The sequence below is a fragment of the Mauremys mutica genome, chromosome 12 (assembly GCF_020497125.1).
Source record: "Mauremys mutica isolate MM-2020 ecotype Southern chromosome 12, ASM2049712v1, whole genome shotgun sequence".
NCBI lineage: Eukaryota > Metazoa > Chordata > Testudines > Geoemydidae > Mauremys > Mauremys mutica.
The window spans coordinates 52,653,412-52,671,846 of NC_059083.1; the positions used below are offsets into that span (position 1 = coordinate 52,653,412).

At 48.9% G+C, this 18,435-nt stretch overlaps 2 protein-coding genes across 2 annotated transcripts; both read left to right on the forward strand.

Annotated features, from left to right (window-relative positions):
• Positions 1-299: 299 nt before the first annotated feature.
• Positions 300-4,152, forward strand: LOC123347071 (iron-sulfur cluster assembly 2 homolog, mitochondrial-like; the record flags this gene model as incomplete). The annotated part of the gene is made up of 2 exons (XM_044984517.1): positions 300-352; positions 3,562-4,152. Coding segments are annotated over 2 exons (516 nt in total), but the record flags the coding sequence as incomplete, so codon positions are not given.
• A 314-nt stretch (positions 4,153-4,466) lies between these two features.
• Positions 4,467-5,405, forward strand: LOC123346944 (olfactory receptor 11L1-like). Its single transcript, XM_044984380.1, has one exon. It carries the CDS (start codon positions 4,467-4,469, stop codon positions 5,403-5,405), a length of 939 nt encoding a protein of 312 aa, XP_044840315.1.
• The last annotated feature ends 13,030 nt before the right edge of the window (positions 5,406-18,435 follow it).

Sequence of the window (18,435 nt, forward strand, 5' to 3'; positions counted from 1 at the left end):
ACACTTACTACATCAAACTTGACTCTACGCCGCTCGTGGATGTGGGGTTATTAAGTCGGCATAGTGGGGCAGTTACATCAGTGGGAGCAAAATTTAAGTGTAAATGCTTCCATAGTTAGGTCGACATAAGATGTCTTGAGTCAGCCTCACACTGTAGTGGAGACCAGGCCTCAGTAGTCAATGGCCATAATGTTTACATTGTCTTAACAAGCACCATAGCATTGAATTCCCTCCTGAGGGCACTTGAAAAGCAGGGATCATTAGCAGCAGCCTCAGCGGAGATCCCAAGAGCTGTCTGAGCCAATGTGAGGCTGCTTTCCCCTATAAACCCTAGAAGGCTCCAGAGCAGGAGGTATGGAGGCCCCTTGTAATATACACGGGTGTGTGCATCAGGCAAGAAATCAAGAGCCGGCCCAGTGCAGCAGTGGAAGGTAGGTGTCTTTGCAGAGTGAATAAGGGCTTGTCCATACGGGGCGGTGGTGCACCACAGCAGGGTGTTAATTCTAAAGTGCCCCAATGTGTTGTGCACAAAGGAACTTTCTGTGGGTGCCAGTAAGAGTCTACACGAGCCAGTTCACATGCCAGATGTTGGTGCCCTTTAGAAATCCCATTGCTCTTGAGTGCACTACCCCACCCGGTAGACTCTGAGAGCAGGAGACAGAGGGGAGCAGCATGGAAATGGAAATCAGATCCCCACACCCACTCAGCATCGACACACAGGTCACCACTTCTTGCTGAGGATTAAAGGTAAATCTGAACCTTCCTGGGGTCTGTCCACACAAGGAGTCAGTGCGTGGCAAACTGGGGTGCAAATCTACAGTGCTGTAGGTTGCTGTGCAGTAAGGGGCTGCGCGGATCCAGCTATCACACACTAAAAGTCCCCTGGTGGATTTTGTCCTAGTGCTGTTTGAAATGGGGGTAGGTCAATACGCACTAGGGAATGTTTAGTGCACTGGAGCAGGGTCCACACAGCGTGTTAGTACGTGGCAGGCTAGTGCTCTGGAGGTTCACACCCAGCTCGCCATGATCTAACTCTCCCTTTAGACAAGCCTTTGGTCAGATCCTGCAGTTCTCACGTAGGGAGGAAACGGTGCGGTAGTGGGAAGGAGCAGAGCCGGAGCTGTTTCTCAGGCGCACACCGTAGTTGTGCATATCCTGCTCCTTCAAACTTCCTATTCTGCCCTTGATAGGTCTCATCCCCTACCCCTAACAGGGCTGAACTGTGACACTGCAGAGTGTGGTGGGAGCATTGAGTTCCAGCTGTTCTGTTGCACCCGGGATGCTGCACAAAATCCAGGCCCAGACACTCTCACTCTTCAGCTGGGCTGCAGAGTGCACCTGGGGTAGAGTGTGTCTCAGGGTGCCAAGGAGGGGAGGAGAGGGACAGGGGTCTGTATGTGCCTGCTCGGGGCATTCCCTTTGTGCACAGGGCAGGGCACTGGGCAGAGGGCGTTTCCCAGCTGCGCTGCTAGTCAAGGTCCTGCTCTCAGTGTCTCAGGCATTAGCATGAGGAGAGCATGCTCACGCCCTCCTCTGCTGGTGCTCACATGCAGGCTCCTGAGCTGCACCTGCTGACTAAGAGCTGGGGGAAGAGAGGAGAGAGCATCTCTTCTTTTCCCATTTAATGCTCAGATAGTACAATTTTGCTGGGTCTGTAAGCAGCACACTTCCATTGTTCTGGGTATTTGGGAATATTCACTGGGTGAAGGCCAATTAAGGGCCTTAGACCATGCAGTGTACTACTAGGAAAACAACTGAACTACAAAGGCTCTGTCTGTCTGCCTGTCTGTCTGTCTGACAACTCAGAATTTACAGCTCCTGGCTCTGACCCACCTGGGCAGCTGTAAAATGGGAGGATCTCTGGCAGAAGTTAATATTGCAAAAAACAGTTTGAGAGATCAGAGTTAGAGCTCGTGGATTTATTCATGTGAGGAAAGGCTGTGAGATCATTCTTGTTAAAGCCATTCCTTTACTCTCCCTTAGCGCCGCTGACTATTTTTAGTGTGGGCTAAAACTTGCCAGCATCCTTTGAGGAACAGCAGATCTTTTGTGGCTCTGCATAGCTTGAATTAAAGTCCTGATTCAGCAAAGCCCTCAGGACCATATTTTTAAATCTATTTAGGGGTTGCTGAGCTCAGTGTTGCAACAACACCCAACTGAATGAGGAGTGCAAATTCCATTTTCAAAAGGGATTTAGGCATGGAGGAGTCTAAATCCCATTGGCTGTCAATAGACTGTAGAGTCCTCATTGCCTAAATCTGGGAAAATGAGATTTAGGCTTGGGCATTGTGATGCTGTGTGCTGCAGCACCTAAATAGCTTTAAAAATCTGGTCTTGAGGCACATTGCTTGCCTAAGTATTTTGAAAATCCCACTAGGCCACCTATCTGCAAATTCGGGTGCATAAATGTCTCTGGATATCTGTCCTTCTGCACTTGCTTAAGCTGATGGGATGTTTCCAGGGGTGAGCTGCAGACGGTTCGCAACGGTTCGCGCGAACCGTTTGCTAAAATTAGACGCCGGACAGAGAACCGGATGCTAAAGTTCTCTGTCCGGTGTCTAATTTTAGCAAACGGTTCGCGCGAACCGTTGCGAATAGGGTGACCAGATGTCCCGATATTTGCTTGTTTGTCCCACGTCCCGACCAATGTTAGGTCGGGACACTGGGCAAACAAGCAAAGGCTCCAGAGCCCGAAAGGGCTCGCACCATCCCCTGCCCCGACTCCGCACCCTCCTTCCCCCATTGGATCCCTCCCCAAATCCCTGCCCCCTCACTGCCCCATTGGCTCCCTCCCCAAATCCCCGCCTCTTACCAAGCACGCCATGCCCAGGAGACGCAGGGGAGCACGGAGTCGGGGTGAGTGTGAGTCCGGCCTGGCACCTGGAGGGAGAGTAGGGGGGCGGCCCTTCTCCCTACCTGGACAGCGGGACTCGGGAGCAGCCACTGCTGCAGCTCCCACTGCCGCGGGGGGAGGACGTGACCAAGCACGTGGCGCCCGGGCCCGAATCTGGGCCTGCTGCGGGGACCCAGCAGCGCGCACGCTGCGCCCAGCCCCTGGCCAGTCGCGTCTGGGCTGGCTGCCCAGCTGGTGCAATCCCGCGGCGGAGGCATCGGCAGCCCAGCCCCGTTCGTTCCCCTGTGGGACCTGGGGGGGCTGGGGCCTGCTGCCCCTATTCCGGGACCGCCCGTGGCATTGCACCAGCTGGGCAGCCAGCCCAGACGCGACTGGTCAGGGGCTGGGTGCGCGCGGTGTGTCCGCTGGGTCCCCGCAGCAGGCCCAGACTCGGGGGGTTTGCATCGCCGTCCCCGCACCGCCCGGCTGTTGAGCGCCTGCAGCTCCCCTCCTGGAGCCTCGCCCGAGCACCCGGCCCCTGCCGTGCAGAGAGCGTGCGGCGTTGCCAAGCCCCGCTGCGGCGCCTGACTCGGCCGTTCCCGGGGGGGGGCGCCCCTGGAGAGGGCTCGGGCCGAGGGCGCGGTTAGCTCCGCCGCGCAGTGTGACCCTGCCAGAGGAATAATGCGCAGGGACTCGCTAGGGCCCGGTGCCGGGCCAGGAGTTGCCAGCAGCAGCCTTTCTCCTACTTTACTGTGCCTAGTGAGAACACCACCCTGTTCTCAGAATGGAGCCTATGTACCAAGCATCAGGGTGCAGTGGGCATCATCCTCTTCTAAGCCAGGGCAACCAGTGTCTGACTCTAGCGAGGGACAGATCTACCTCAGCAACAGCTGTGTGAAGAGGCTGCTGGAGATTATAGAAGGGTCTGAGTTTCTCAGGCTGCAGGTGGAGGGAGGTGGCTGCTCTGGATTCCAGTACAAGTTTTCCTTGGACACAGTTATCAATCCTGATGACAGGTTGTTTGAACAAGGTGGTGCTCGTGTTGTTGTGGATGTGGACAGCCTGGCCTTTGTGAAAGGTGGAATGGTGGATTTCAGCCAGGAGCTAATCCGCAACTCATTCCAGGTGGTGACCAATCCACAGGCTGAGAAGGGCTGCTCGTGTGGAACATCCTTCTCTGTCAGACTCTGAGTGGACTCCTCCTTGGGTGTTGCTTGGGTGGACATTGAGCCAGAGACTGTCCTCAGCATTGTCTCCAAGGGTTTCTCATTTTGCTATTTTCTCAGCTTCCCCAGTTGTCCTCCTCAATCTGTTATACAGTTACTACAAATATCCCCGTTTGCCTATTTGAACTGAGTCTGCAGCCAAGACCTATAGGGCTCTCCCTCCAAGGGTTTGAAATAGGCTTTAAATCCCAAACAAAAGCATCTTCTGTCCTCTATGAAGCTCCAGGAACTGCTGAATATAATGAGTGGATGAACATCCCTTAAATCAGAACTTTTTATAGGGAACCCATTGTTAAATCAGAACTTTTTATAGGGAACCCGTTGTTAAGATTTTGGCAGCTCATCACTGGATGTTTCTGCCTTTGAAAGTCCCATCTCTGAGTTTTAGTATTTTTCTTTGTACCTAGATGCACCTCATAGACAAAGCAGAAGAGGACAATCGAACGATCATCACAGAATTCATCCTCCTGGGATTCGGGAATCTCCATGAACTGCAGATCCTTCTCTTCCTGGTTTTTCTGGTGATCTACATTGTGACCATGTCTGGGAACATCCTCATCGTTGCGCTAGTTGTGGCTGATCAGCACCTTCACACCCCCATGTACTTCTTCCTGGGGAACTTGTCCTGCCTGGAGACCTGCTACACCTCAACCATCCTGCCCAGGTTACTGGTCAGTCTCCTGACTGGAGACAGAACCATTTCTGTCAGTGGCTGTTTTGCACAGTTTTATTGCTTTGGTTGTTTGGTAACTACAGAATGTTATCTCCTAGCAGCAATGTCTTATGATCGGTATTTAGCGATATGTAAACCCCTGCGTTATGCAGCCCTGATGAATGGCAGGTTGTGCCTCCAGCTAGCAGTGGGGTCTTGGATAAGTGGATTTCTAATTTGTGTAATAATGACGTGTTTTATGTCACAATTAACATTCTGTGGCCCCAATGAAATTGACCATTTCTTTTGTGATTTTTCTCCAATGCTAAAGCTCTCCTGCAGTGACACCAGCATGATCACACTGGTTAGTGTAATACTCACCTCCCTAGACTCACCTTGCTCATTTCTATTAACTGTGACATCCTATATTTGTATCATTGCTGCTACGCTGAGAATCCCTTCCACTACCGGGAGGCAAAAGGCCTTTTCCACCTGCTCGTCTCACCTCATTGTGGTTACAGTTTTCTATGGGACCCTAATGACTGTGTATCTGCTACCAAAAACCAATACACTGAAAGCCCTGAACAAAGTGTTCTCTGTCTTCTACACAGTCCTGACTCCCATGCTCAACCCCCTCATCTACAGCCTGCGAAACAAAGAGGTGAAGGAGGCCCTGAGAAAAGTCATCCGGTAATATATGTTGCTCAAATGAATTCAGATGGAGTCACTGATCTGTGAAGGAATCTATCTGGCTTAACGAGCAAGAAAGTTTACATCTAGTGGGGTCCAAGCTCATACCAATGAGAACTGCTCCGGGGAAGGTGAGGACATGCTACACTTGGGTTGATGACATTCCCATTTGTGGCTAAAGCTGATACTTGCTACTGCCTTAATTGGAAACCTGACTGTGCTCTACACTCCACATGGAGACATTTAAGATTTCTGATACGTGTTTCATCTATTCCTCTGCTCTCTCTGAGTTCGGAAAATGCCACATTCTACTTGGCACTGGCCTCAGATCCTTCTGGGTGGAATTAGTTGGTTCAAATATTTTCTCTCTCCTTGATGTCCTGGATTCCCAAAAGCTCCATAACTTTATATCTGGGAAGATTGTACTGGTCTTCCCATTTGTTGTACTGCATGTCATCTTGCAATGTGTAGAAGGGGTGTAAGGGTGTGCCTATACTGCAATGTAAGCCTAGGGTCTGTGGGACTTGAACCCATAGGCTCAGTGAGTGTAAACCTAGGCTTGAGGGTCGACACTGATTATTAACACTAGGTTTAGAATTTCTGGATCTGGGCCTCACACCAGTGCTCAGGCATCTACGCTCCGCTATGCAGACTTACGTCAAACTAGCCTGTGCCAGGTCTTCAGCTGGCTAACGAGAGAGCCTCTCCACCCCCCAGGATACTTGAAAGAAACTAGAACAAAGGACAGTGACTTCAAGGGATGTGAGCGATTGCTGGACCTAGGCTAAAAGGAGATTAGTCTGTAAAAGGGAGCATTCTGGAACTGGTGAGTATCTTATCTGTATTCAGTTTGATTAGACATAGATTTGCGCATTTTATTTTATTTTGCTTGGTGACTCGGGAGAGCCGCTGATGCCCCTGTGTAGACCGGTGCTTCTGCAGCAGGACCACAAGCACAGACTGGTGGGATCCCATCGTCATGCAGACCTGGGGTGACCAGGACTTGCTCATGAAGAAAGCTACATTTCCGGAGCCTTGTTAGCAGCTTGCCCGGACCCTTCAGCACCACGACACATACGTGAGGGAAGCCATTCCTGTTCAAAAGTAGGTTGCTATACCCCAGCGTCCTACAGGTCTAATGCTAACCAGTTTGGGATTGGAAAGTTAACTGGAAGGTGAAGCAGTGGCTGAGGTTTCTGAGGCAGTCAGGTGTGTTGTTTAGCCAAAGGTGGGGGCTTAAACAATATACCCAAAGTAAGTGCTGGCTTGGAGAGAATGGGGTTTCCCCACTGCACTGGGGCCATGATTGTATGTACTCAAGGAGCCAGATTACAGACACTGCAAAAGGTACTACTCCATGGGTATGTGGCCCTTGTGGACCACAGAGGCAAAGTTATGGACGCCAACGTGGGTTGCCCTGGAAAAGTTATTGATGCCAATGTTTTCCATCGGTCGGGTGTCTACCTTCATGGACAGGCCGGAACACTATTCCAAATGCAATGTCATAAATGGAATTACTGTTCCCATGGTTATTCTAGGGGATCCCATGTACCCCCTTTTGCCTGGGCATATGAAACCGTATCCTGATCAGAGGCCATGGCAAAAGAAGGATTAATTATATTCCCCACAGGTATAGAATGGTGGTTGAATGTGCATTTGCCAGACTGAAATCCTCAAGCCTGAGTGCGAGTTTGGGCTTACATTGCAGTGTACACATTTCCTAAGACCCAGTGCATCAGAACCAAAGCAGATTAGTGGCTATCAAAATAAAATAAATGATGTGAATGATTTGTGTTGACACAACCTCTTTGCTACAGCAACAACAACAACAAAATCAATGTCAAACAAAAAAGCAGCAGGTAGGCATGGAGGAAATGCTACTCATGACACATGCCAGCTCCTTTCATCCTGAAGCACATTGGGTAAAATTTCCAAAAGTGTCTAGCTGACTTAGAAGCATAAATCTCATTGACTTTCTATGAGACAGAGATTCCCTCATAGAATCATAGAATCTTAGAATTATAGAATCTTAGAATCTCAGGGTTGGAAGGGACCTCAGGAGGTCATCTAGTCCAACCCCCTGCTCAGAGCAGGACCATACCCAGCTAAATCATCGCAGCCAGGGCTTTGTCAAGCCTGACCTTAAAAACCTCTAAGGAAGGAGATTCCACCACCTCCCTAGGTAACCCATTCCAGTTCTTCACCACCCTACTAGTGAAAAAGTTTTTCCTAATGTCCAACCTAAACCTCCCCCTCTGCAACTCCCCCATTACTCCTTGTTCTGTCATCTTCTACCACTGAGAACAGTCTAGGTCCATCCTCTTTGGAATCCCCCTTCAGGTAGTTGAAAGCAGCTATCAAATCCCCCCTCATTCTTCTCTTCTGCAGGTTAAACAATCTCAGTTCCCTCAGCCTCTCCTCGTAAGTCATGTGCTCCAGCCCCCTAATCATTTTGGTTGCCCTCCGCTGGACTTTCTCCAATTTATCCACATCCTTCTTGTAGTGTGGGGCCCAAAACTGGACACAGCACTCCAAATGAGGCCTCACCAGTGCTGAATAGAGGGGAATGATCACATCCCTTGATCTGCTGGCAATGCCCCTACTTATACAGCCCAAAATGCTGTTAGCTGTCTTGGCAACAAAGGCACACTGTTGACTCATGTCCAGCTTCTCGTCCACTGTAACCCCTAGGTCCTTTTCTGCAGAACTGCTTCCTAGCCATTCGGTCCCTAGTCTGTAGCAGTGCATGGGATTCTTCCATCCTAAGTGCAGGACTCTGCACTTGTCCTTGTTGTATTTCTTTTGGCCCAATCCTCTAATTTGTCTAGGTCCCTCTGTATCCTATCCCTACCCTCCAGCGTATCTACCACTCCTCCCAGTTTAGTGTCATCTGAAAACTTGCTAAGGGTGCAGTCCACACCATCCTCCAGATCTTTAATGAAGATATTGAACTAAACTGGTCCCAGCACCGACCCTTGGGCACTCCACTTGATCCCGGCTGCCAACTAGACATGGAACCATTGATCACTACCCATTGAGCCCGACCATCTAGCCAGTTTTCTATCCACCTTACCGTCCATTTATCCAGCCCATACTTCTTTAACTTGCTGGCAAGAATACTGTGGGAGACTGTATCAAAAGCTTTGCTAAAGTCCAGAAATAGCACATCCACTGCTTTCCCCTCATCCACAGAGCCGGTTATCTCATCATAGAAGGCATTTAGGTTAGTCAGGCATGACTTGCCCTTGGTGAATCCATGCTGACTGTTCCTGATCACTTTCCCCTCCTTTAAGTGGTTCAGAATTGATTCCTTGAGGACCTGTTCCATGATTTTTCTAGGGACTGAGGTGAGACTGACTGGCCTGTAGTTCCCTGGATCTTCCTTCTTCCCTTTTTTAAAGATGGGCACTACATTAGCTTTTTTCCAGTCATCCGGGACCTCCCCCGATCGCCATGATTTTTCAAAGATAATGGCCAATGGCTCTGCAATCTCATCGGCCAACTCCTTTAGCACCCTCGGATGCAGTGCATCCGGCCCCATGGACTTCATCCTTCGGTCCTTCTGAAAGGGGAAACTTAAGCACTGAAGTCACTTTGGTGCTTTTGAAAATTCTACCCATTGAATAGTACTTTAATCCTTATGTCTCTGATCCTAATGAATACACAGGAACTCACTGAAGGTATGACAGTAGTTGCGCCACTGAGGGTCGTCTACACGGCAGCAGAAGGTGAGCCTCAGGAATTTGGACTGAGTGGCAGAAGGGTTTGGCTGAGCACGAGTTGGTGCGTGAGAGAAGAGAGAGAGAGAAAACAAACAGAACAGAGAGAGGGAGCCTGAGGGAAAAAAAACAAAGAAAGGCAAACAGTAGCCTAGTGCGAGCCTTGAAAAACTGACCGTTTAGATCAAACGAGGTGGCTAATGAGACTTGGGGTGGTAAGCAAAGAAGCTGCTCCTTTTGTTCTTGGTTCCTCATGCATTCAGAGAAGTAGGACTTTGTACATTCCTTCTCAATAAACGAGATTGGATCAAAGAAAATATCAGACTCCATCAATTTCTACTTCCAACTGGGACATCCCCATGGCTCCAAACTGTGACTAGCCGTTGGGATAAAAAATGAGTAACAATACGCAGTGTCTACCCGGCATGGAGATACACATTGTGTTTGGGGAGGTTTGAACCCTAACGCCCTCAGCATCTACTCAGGGTTGTCTTGTTTTTGCAGCAGAATAGCTAAGAGTGTCTGAGTATTTGTGTCTCTGTCTGGTTCCTAGAGGAAAGCAACCTGCTGCATAGAGTAATAGGAATCATCATCATTGCCTGTGGTAACTCTGGTTATTCTTGTTAGCCATACAAATGTCCAGTCCCTCTTTGATGACTACAGTCTAATCGCACATCTTGGAAAAAGGTATTTATTGGTTCAGAATTTGCCATCATTTAATTTGATTGTATGTCCCTGTGACGTTTCTTGCGGTGCCTGGGATTCTGCAGCACCCACTGACACCTCCCCTTAGCACGGGGAAGCAAGTCTGTGCCTGCCAGGGGTCAGCTCCCTGAATATTATTGTGATTTTTGGTGTAAGGGACCATCTATCACAGAGGCAGGCTTACTTGGGTGTTAAGACAGACTGGAGTGCCCAAGGAGACTGTCTGTGACTCCATGTTAAGGAGATTGTACTCAGGGGTGGCTCTAGGCACCAGCAAAGCAAGCACCTGCTTGGGGCAGCCCATTTGCAGGGGCGGCATGGGCTAACAGGCGGCTCTGGGAGCTGTAGTTCCTTGGTTAGCTCCCTGCCTATAGAGCCAGCCCTGGAGCAGGGAAAGAACTACATTTCCCAGCATTCCCTTGGCCACTACGAACTGGAAAGGAAGGAGGGCAGCACGCTGTGAGTGGAGAGTTGCACTGTGAATGGTAGTGAGAACATATTTTAATATTCAAAAAACAGGACACTCATGGGGAAGGGAAGCCCCACCCTGCTGCCATCCACTCCCTCTGACTGCTTCCCATAGAAACCCCAACACATCCAACCCCCTCCCCACTCCCTGATCAACCCCTCCCCAGACCCCTGCCCCTAACTGCCCCCTAGGACCTCACCCCCTATCTAAGCACTGCTGCTCCTTGTCCCATGATTGCCCCCTTCCAGGACCCCTGCCCCTAGCTGCCACCTGGACCCCAACCCCTATCTAAGCCTCCCTTCTCCTTGTCTCCAACTGCCCCCTCCTGAGACCCTCTCCACTTCCCCCCAGGATCCCACCTCCTACTTGTCCCCTGACAAACCCCTGGGACTCCCATGCCTATCCAACCATTGCCTGTCCCCTGACTGCCCCCCCGAACCCCTGACCTATCTAACCCCCCTTCTCCCTTCCCCTGACTGCCCCCTGAACCTCCACCCCATCCAACCCCCCCTGCTCCCTGTTCCTTGACTGCCTCCCCAGAACCCCTACCCCTTCTCCAACCCCCAGCCCCCTTACTGTGCCACTCAGATCAGCGTGTCTGGCTCCGTGCAGCTCCAAACAAGCTGCTGCATACATGCTGCCGTGCTCCCCCACGGAGCCCACAGCCCTCCCCCCTACACACCCAGCACCTGCCTTCCAGATTTGAACACCTCAAAATTCAGGAGTGCTCAAGCTCAGTTTGGGCAGCTGTTACTTCATTCTCACAAATCAAATATACAGATCCACTGTCACTTGCTATAGAAAAAGTAGTATAAAATAGAGCAAGAAATGCTTCCTAGTGGTTATTAGGACTGGAATTGCTATTTTCAACAGCCATTATCTTTTTTTTGTTTGTTTGTTTAAAAGGAAGACAGAATAATAAAGGCACCTCAACTTTTCCTCATTTATGGAGGACAGTCTTATAATATGCATCCAGATATCCTCCAATCACACAAGCTGAAAATTGTTCCACTTTACTGGAGCTCTGTAACCATATGGGAACCAATCCTGTCTGTGTTTTGTGCACATCCAAAATTCCTGCTGAATGACCTGCCTTGGGAGCAAGTTACCAGTGACCCAGGGCTGCAGCGGAAGGAGGGTGCAGGTGTGGGGGGAGAGCCCAGGGCTGGGGCGGCAGCAGGGTGGGGGGAGAGCACTGGTGAGAGGGAAAAGGAGAAGCCCAGCGCTGGGCTGGCAGGGTGTGTGTGTGGGGAGAGAGCCCAGGGCTGGGGCGAGGGGCAGCCAAAATTTATTTTGCTTGGGGAGGCAAAAAACCTAGAGCCGGCCCTGATTGTAGTCCTTGAGGAAGTCCCACTTGATACCTGGTTGGTGAAATCTAAGTCTAGAACTCACAGCTAATGTGGGGGTTGTGACCTTATTCTGAACAGTCTGCCCTGAGGTTGGTACCCGTACTCTTCTGCCACTCCAGGCAGCCTGACAGCCCTTCTTCTCCGGTCATCGGGGATGGCATGAGTGAACCAGGTAGTCTTGAAAAGCCTGTGCTGCCACAGTGCGACAATACTGTCCTCAGTCTTCAGCAACTCAGGGGCTGGAAAAGGGTGTGAAGTGGTCGTTACACTTTAAGAGTGTGGTATCCTGTCGGGGGAGAAGGATCAGGGTTTGAAGATAGGGCCATGGCAGGGAGCACCTGCCCACTGCAGTGACACGATAGAGTGGGAGTGTGTGGTGTGGGTATTTTGGGGTATCCCACAAATAGGGCAGAGTTAAGGTTGTGTGGGCATTTATCTTCTCTCTCTATTTCCTGGTTCTCAGAAGTCAGAGTTTTGCTGAACTCAGCCTTAGGGAAGGGCCTGAGTTATCACTGGGCACCTTAACTCTGCTTTAACAAAGATTTTTTTTGTGACATTTTATTTCCTAGTTTTTTAAACAGAAGGAGCAATGTTTGTTGGTGGGAGTTCCTGGCCATTTAGACAACTGTCGTTCTCACCTAGGTTTGCAGATGATGTGCTACTGTGGCTCGGTAATAATCAAAAGACCTAGTTTTTATATTGTACTTTTCATCAACAGATCTCCAAGAGCTTGACATCATTATCCCCATTTTACAGATGGGAAACTGAGGCACATGGTCATCCAACAGGCCAGTCGTAGAGCTGAGAATAATCCCAATCCAGTGGCTTCTCCACTGCGCCATACAGTTGCTCTGTGATTCCACAGTGCTCCTCTCCACTCCTCTGCATGTTTTGTTATAGTTTTCTTCTTGTCCTACCCTCGGGGCATGTGGAGGACAATGGATCATCATCCTCTTCTAACAACCTGATACATCTCTGAAGACTGTTACCACGTCCCCCCTCACCCTCTCTTCTCCAGTCTAAACACGCCCAATTCTTTCTACTTTTCCTCACAGGTCAGGTTTTCTAAACCTCGTTATCATTTTTGTTGCTCTCCTGTGGACTGTATCTAATTTTTCCCCATCCCTCTTAAAGTGCAGTGCCCAGAACTGGACACACTACTCCAGCTGAGGCCTCGCAGTAATTACATCACTCGTGCGTGTCTGCACTTTGCTCCTTGTGTCGGCGGTGCGTGACCTCACCAGGAGCACTCGCGCCAATTGCACTGACAGTGTGGGGCATCGTGGGAAGGCTCCTGAAAGCCAATAACATTCAACATAAGCAACGCAGTGTCTACATTGAGACTAATTACATCAACCTTGACTCTATGCCGCTTGTGGAGGTGGGGTTATTAAGTCGGCGTAGTGGGGCAGTTACATAAGCGGGAGTAAAATTTACATGTAAATGCTTCCATAGTTAGGTCGACGTAAGATGCCTTGTGTCAGCCTAACTCTGTAGTGGAGACCAGACCTCAGTAGTCAATGGCCATGATGTTTACACTGTCTTAACAAGCACCATAGCATTGAATTCCCTCCTGAGGGCACTTGCAAAGCAGGGATCATTAGCAGCAGCCTCAGTGGAGATCCCAAGAGCTGCCTGAGCCAGTGTGAGGCTGCTTTCCCCTATAAACCCTAGAAGGCTCCAGAGCAGGAGCCATGGAGGCCCCTTGTAATATACACGGGTGTGTGCATCAGGCAAGAAATCAAGAGCCGGCCCAGTGCAGCAGTGGAATGTAGGTGTCTTGGCAGAGCGAATAAAGGCTTGTCCATATGGGGCGGTGGTGCACCACAGAGGAGTGTTAATTCTAAAGTGCCCCAATGTGTTGTACACAAAGGAACTTTCTGTGGGCGCCAGCAAGAGTCTACACAAGCCAGTTCACATGCCAGACATTGGTGCCCTTTAGAAATCCCGTTGCTCTTGAGAGCACTACCCCACCCTGTGGACAAACTCTAAGAGCAGGAGACATGGAGGGGAGCAGCATGGAAGTGAAAACCAGATCCCCACACCCACTCAGCATCGACACAGAGGTCGCCGCTTCTTGCTGAGGATTAAAGGTAAATTTGAACCTTCCTGGGGTTTGTCCACACAGGGAGTCAGTGTGTGGCAAGCTGGGGTGGAAATCTACAGTGCTGTAGGTTGTTGTTTAGTAAGGGGCTGCGCGGATCCAGCTATCACACACTATAAGTCCCCTAGTGGATTTTGCCCTAGTGCTGTTTGAAATGGGGGTAGGTCAATGTGCACTAGGGAATGTTTAGTGCACTGGAGCAGGGTCCACTCAGTGTGTTAAAACGTGGCAGGCTAGTGCTCTGGAGATTCACACCCAGCTTCCCACGATCTAACTCTGTTTAGACAAGCCTGTGGTCATATCCTGGGGATCCCATGTAGGGAGGAAATGGTGCGGTAGTGGGAAGGATCACAGCCGGAGCTGTTTCTCAGGTGCACACCGTCGCTGTGCATATCCTGCTCCTTCAAACTTCCTATTCTGCCCTTGATAGGTCTCATTTCCCCTCTCCCCTACCAACAGGGCTAAACTGTGACACTGCAGAGTGTGCTGGGAGCATTGAGTTCCAGCTGTTCTGTTGCACCCGGGATGCTGCACAAAATCCAGGCCCAGACACTCTCACTCTTCAGCTGGGCTGCAGAGCGCACCTGGGGTAGAGTGTGTCTCAGGGTGCCAAGGAGGGGAGGAGAGGGACAGGGGTCTGTATGTGCCTGCTCGGGGCATTCCCTTTGTGCACGGGGCAGGGCACTGGGCAGAGGGAGTTTCCCAGCTGCGCTGCTAGTCAAGGTCCTGCTCTCAGTGTCTCAGGCATTAGCATGAGGAGAGCATGCTCACTCCCTCCTCTGCTGGTGCTGACATGCAGGCTTCTGAGCTGCACCTGCTGTCTCAGAGCTGGGGGAAGAGAGGAGAGAGCGTCTCTTCTTTTCCCATTTACTGCATGGGGCTGGGAACGGAGCAGAGCATGGGAAGAGAAGCAGATGCATGGATGGGCAGAGTTTAATGGGACTGGGAATTTCAGGGGAGTCAGGTGACCAACTCCCCTTGATTTTTCAACAGTGTCTAATTTCTTTAGGTCCCTTTGAATATCCCAGCCTCAGAAAAGACTCAGGCAGTTTCATTTAAAGAGGAGATGAAGAAGGTGGGACATGTGAGATGTTAAGGACTAATAAATGGGACAGAGAAACTCCAGCAGGTGCACCTACAAATCAAGAATGACCCAATCAACTTAACAGACAACACCTTTAGCACTCAGACATGAAACAATGTTCTTTTTACACAATGTGTATTTGTCTCCTGGAACTCACTAGAGATCATTGAGTAATTCAGGAAACTGAACAACGTGGCAAGCTATAGCTCTGGATAGATTTGGGTAGGGGGCTACCCTGGAATGTTGGACACATGGAGTCAATTCTCTGTTCTCCAGCAGGCTCCCTGGGGCTCTTTGGGGGAATTGCTTAGGCCAGATTTTAAAGGTGTTGAGGCACCAAATCATGTAGATAGGCACCAAGTGGAATGCTGAAAAGCATCTAAGCAGGTTAGCCATCTAATATCCTTTGGCTTGAATGTGAGATAGGCACTGAGGCTGATGAAGGACTTTGTAAAATCCCACTGGCCCTGATCTGCATTTTTAGGCACTAAGTACCTTATCAAACTGACCCTCTGGGCCTCAGTTCTCCATCTGTACAATGGGCACAGAAACCTTTTCCAATCTCACTGTGGCATTGTGAGGATAAATACATTAAGGACTGTGAGGTGCTCAGATACTACAATTTTGCTCGGTCTGTAACCAACACACTTCCATTCTTCTGGGTATTTGAGAATAGTCACTGAGTGAAGGCTGATTAAGGACCTTAGACCATGCAGTGTACTACTAGGAAAACAACTGAACTACAAAGGCTCTATTTGTCTGTCTGTCTACTCAGAATTTACTGCTCCTGGTTCTGTCCTCACCTGGGCAGCTGTAAAATGGTAGGATCTCTGGCAGAAATTAATATTGCAAAAAACAGTTTGGGACATCAGAATTAGACCTCATAGATGTATTCATGTGAGGAAACACTGCGAGATTGTACTTGTTAAAGCCATTCCTTTACTTTCTTAGCTCTGCTGACCATTTTTAGTGTGGGCTAAAACTTCCCAGTGGCTAGGATCCTTTGAGGAACAGCAGATCCTTTGTGGCTCTGAATAGCTTGAATTAATGTCCGGATTCAGCAAAGCACTCAGGACCAGATTTTTAAATCTATTTAGAGGTTGCTGAGGTCCCTTCCAGTTCTAGGAGATTGGTATATCTCCAATTATTATTATTATTATTATTATTAATACCCATCTGATTGAGGAGCCCAAATTCCATTTTCAAAAGAGATTTAGGCATGGAGGAGTATAAATCCTATTGGCTGTCAATAAACTGTAGACTTCTCATTGCCTAAATCTGGGAAAATGAGCTTTAGGCTTGGGCATTGCGATGCTATGTGCTGCAGCACCTAAATAGCTTTAAAAATCTGGCCAGAGGGGTTTTTTATATTGCCTTTTCAGATGTGTTACATTTCTTTTGATAAATAGAGCTGTCTACTTTCCCTGGAAAAATGGTATGTTTTTATTTAAAAACAAAAAACGTTTTGGCCAGAATCCAAAAACTTTTCAGCCAAAAACTGAAAAATATTAGGTCAAAAATCAGAAGCTTCCAGCTTCTGGTGGAACATTTTCACTTTTCAGCCACAAAATTTTGATTGTCAGTTTTTTTCACAAAAAGTCAAAAATTTCTGTGAAGAAAAAAAATTCCAGTCAGCTCTAATGTTAAATAGAGCTGTTTCACACATCTCCCTCTATCTGTCTAATTTTTCTGTCTATCTGCACATGTCTCTCTGTGCCTTTCTGTCTGTTTCTCTGTTTGCCTGTATCTTTCCCTCTCTTTCTAAGGTGTCTGTGCTATATTGAAAACTGTTATGTGCTATCACTGTAAATTCTTAAGGGTTCTCCTGGTCCTGCTTGCAGACCAGGGGGCTCTGTAGGGAAGCATGTGATCAGTGTCTTTCAGCAGTCAGTCTGAAAAGAGCCAGCCTAGAGCAATCTGGGGTGAGTTTGGTGTCTCTGTCTTAGGGAACAGCCTGCGTTTCTCTCTCGGGTTTTGTGCATTGGGGTTTTGGATTTTATGCAATAAAGTCATATTACATTGCAACCTTCCAGAGAGAGTATTTGATGTTTTAATCTAACTTCCCTGTTTGTATCCTGTGAGCATAACAGTATCCAGGGCCATCCCATAGCCTTTACCTCCCATCCCCCAGCCCTTTAGACAGGGGTTGAATGCCTTTCTATCTCCCTGACAACTCACCTCTTTCACATGGATTCTCACCAATTTCCTCAGTTGTTTCTAAAATGTCCCTCTGGATTTTCCCCTAAAGTAGAAGCTTTGTGCATGTTCCTGACCCTGTAGCTGCTGGTTGTCTCCGGCAGAGCCTTTCCTCCACTGACTGGAGTGTCAGCTGAGAGTTCTCAGCAGCTGTCAGGAGGCATTGAGCACTGCATCATCTCTTTGCAATGTGCTTTGAGATTACAAGGTAGATCAACCAGACCTACTCCTCTGTCCATCCCACTTATGAATGTAGACCCCCCCAACTCCCATTATAATAAAATACAATTATATATATATATTCAGTGCAGCAAGTCAGTTATTTAAAAATAAAATACATAGCATGTAGGATGCACATGTACTCATAATTTATAGCTCCTGACTCTGACCTCACCTGGGCAGCTGTAAAATGGGAGGATCTCCGGCAGAAGTTAATATTGCAAAAACCAGTTTGTGAGATCAGAGTTAGACCTCGTGGATTTATTCATGTGAGGAAAGGCTGTGAGATCGTTCTTGTTAAAGCCATTCCTTTACTCTCTGTTAGCGCCGCTGACCATTTTTAGAGTGGGCTAAAACTTCCCAGTGGCTAGCATCCTTTGAGGACAAGTAGATCTTTTGTGGCTCTGCATAGCTTGAATTAAGATCTTAATAAAGCAAAGCACTCAGGCCCAGATTTTTAAAGATATTTAAGGGTTGCTGAACTCAGTGTTGCAACAATCCCTAAATGATTGAGGAGCCTAAATTCCATTTTCAAAAGGATTTAGGCAGAGTTTCTCCAACAGGGGTTGCCGCTTGTGTAGGGAAACCCCCTGTCATGCCAGGCCGGTGTGTTTAACTGCCCCGTCTGCAGGTCCGGCCGATCGCCGCTCCAACTGGCCATGGATCGCTGCTTTGGGCCAATGGGAGCTGCTGGAAGCGGTGGACAGTAAATCCCTCAGCCTGCGCCGCTTACAGCAGCTCCCATTAACCCGAAGCAGCGAACCGCGGCCAGTGGGAGCTTTGATCGGCCGGACCTGCGAACGGAGCAGGTAAACAAACCAGCCCAGCACGCCAGAGGCTTTCACTACACAAGCAGCGACCCCTGTTTGAGAAACCCTGGATTTAGGCATGGAAGACTGTAGAATAGTCAATAGAATGTAGACACCTCAGTTCCTAAATCTGTGAAAATGAGATTTAGGCTGGGGCATTGTGATGCTGTGTGCTGCAGCACCTAAATAGCTTTAAAAATCTGACCTTAAGGCACCTAGGTTGGCTAAATATTTTTGAAAATCCCACTAGGTGCCGATCTGCAACTTTGGGTGCCTAAATGCCTCTGGATATCTATCCTTCTGCACTTGCTTAAGTTAATGGGATGTTTTTCCTTTTGAAAGTCCCACCTCTGAGTTTTAGTATTTTTCTTTGTACCTAG

Coding starts and splice junctions, on each gene's coding strand:
- LOC123346944 (XM_044984380.1), top strand. CDS start 4,467: ATGCACCTCATAGACAAAGCAGAAGAGGACAATCGAACGATCATCACA.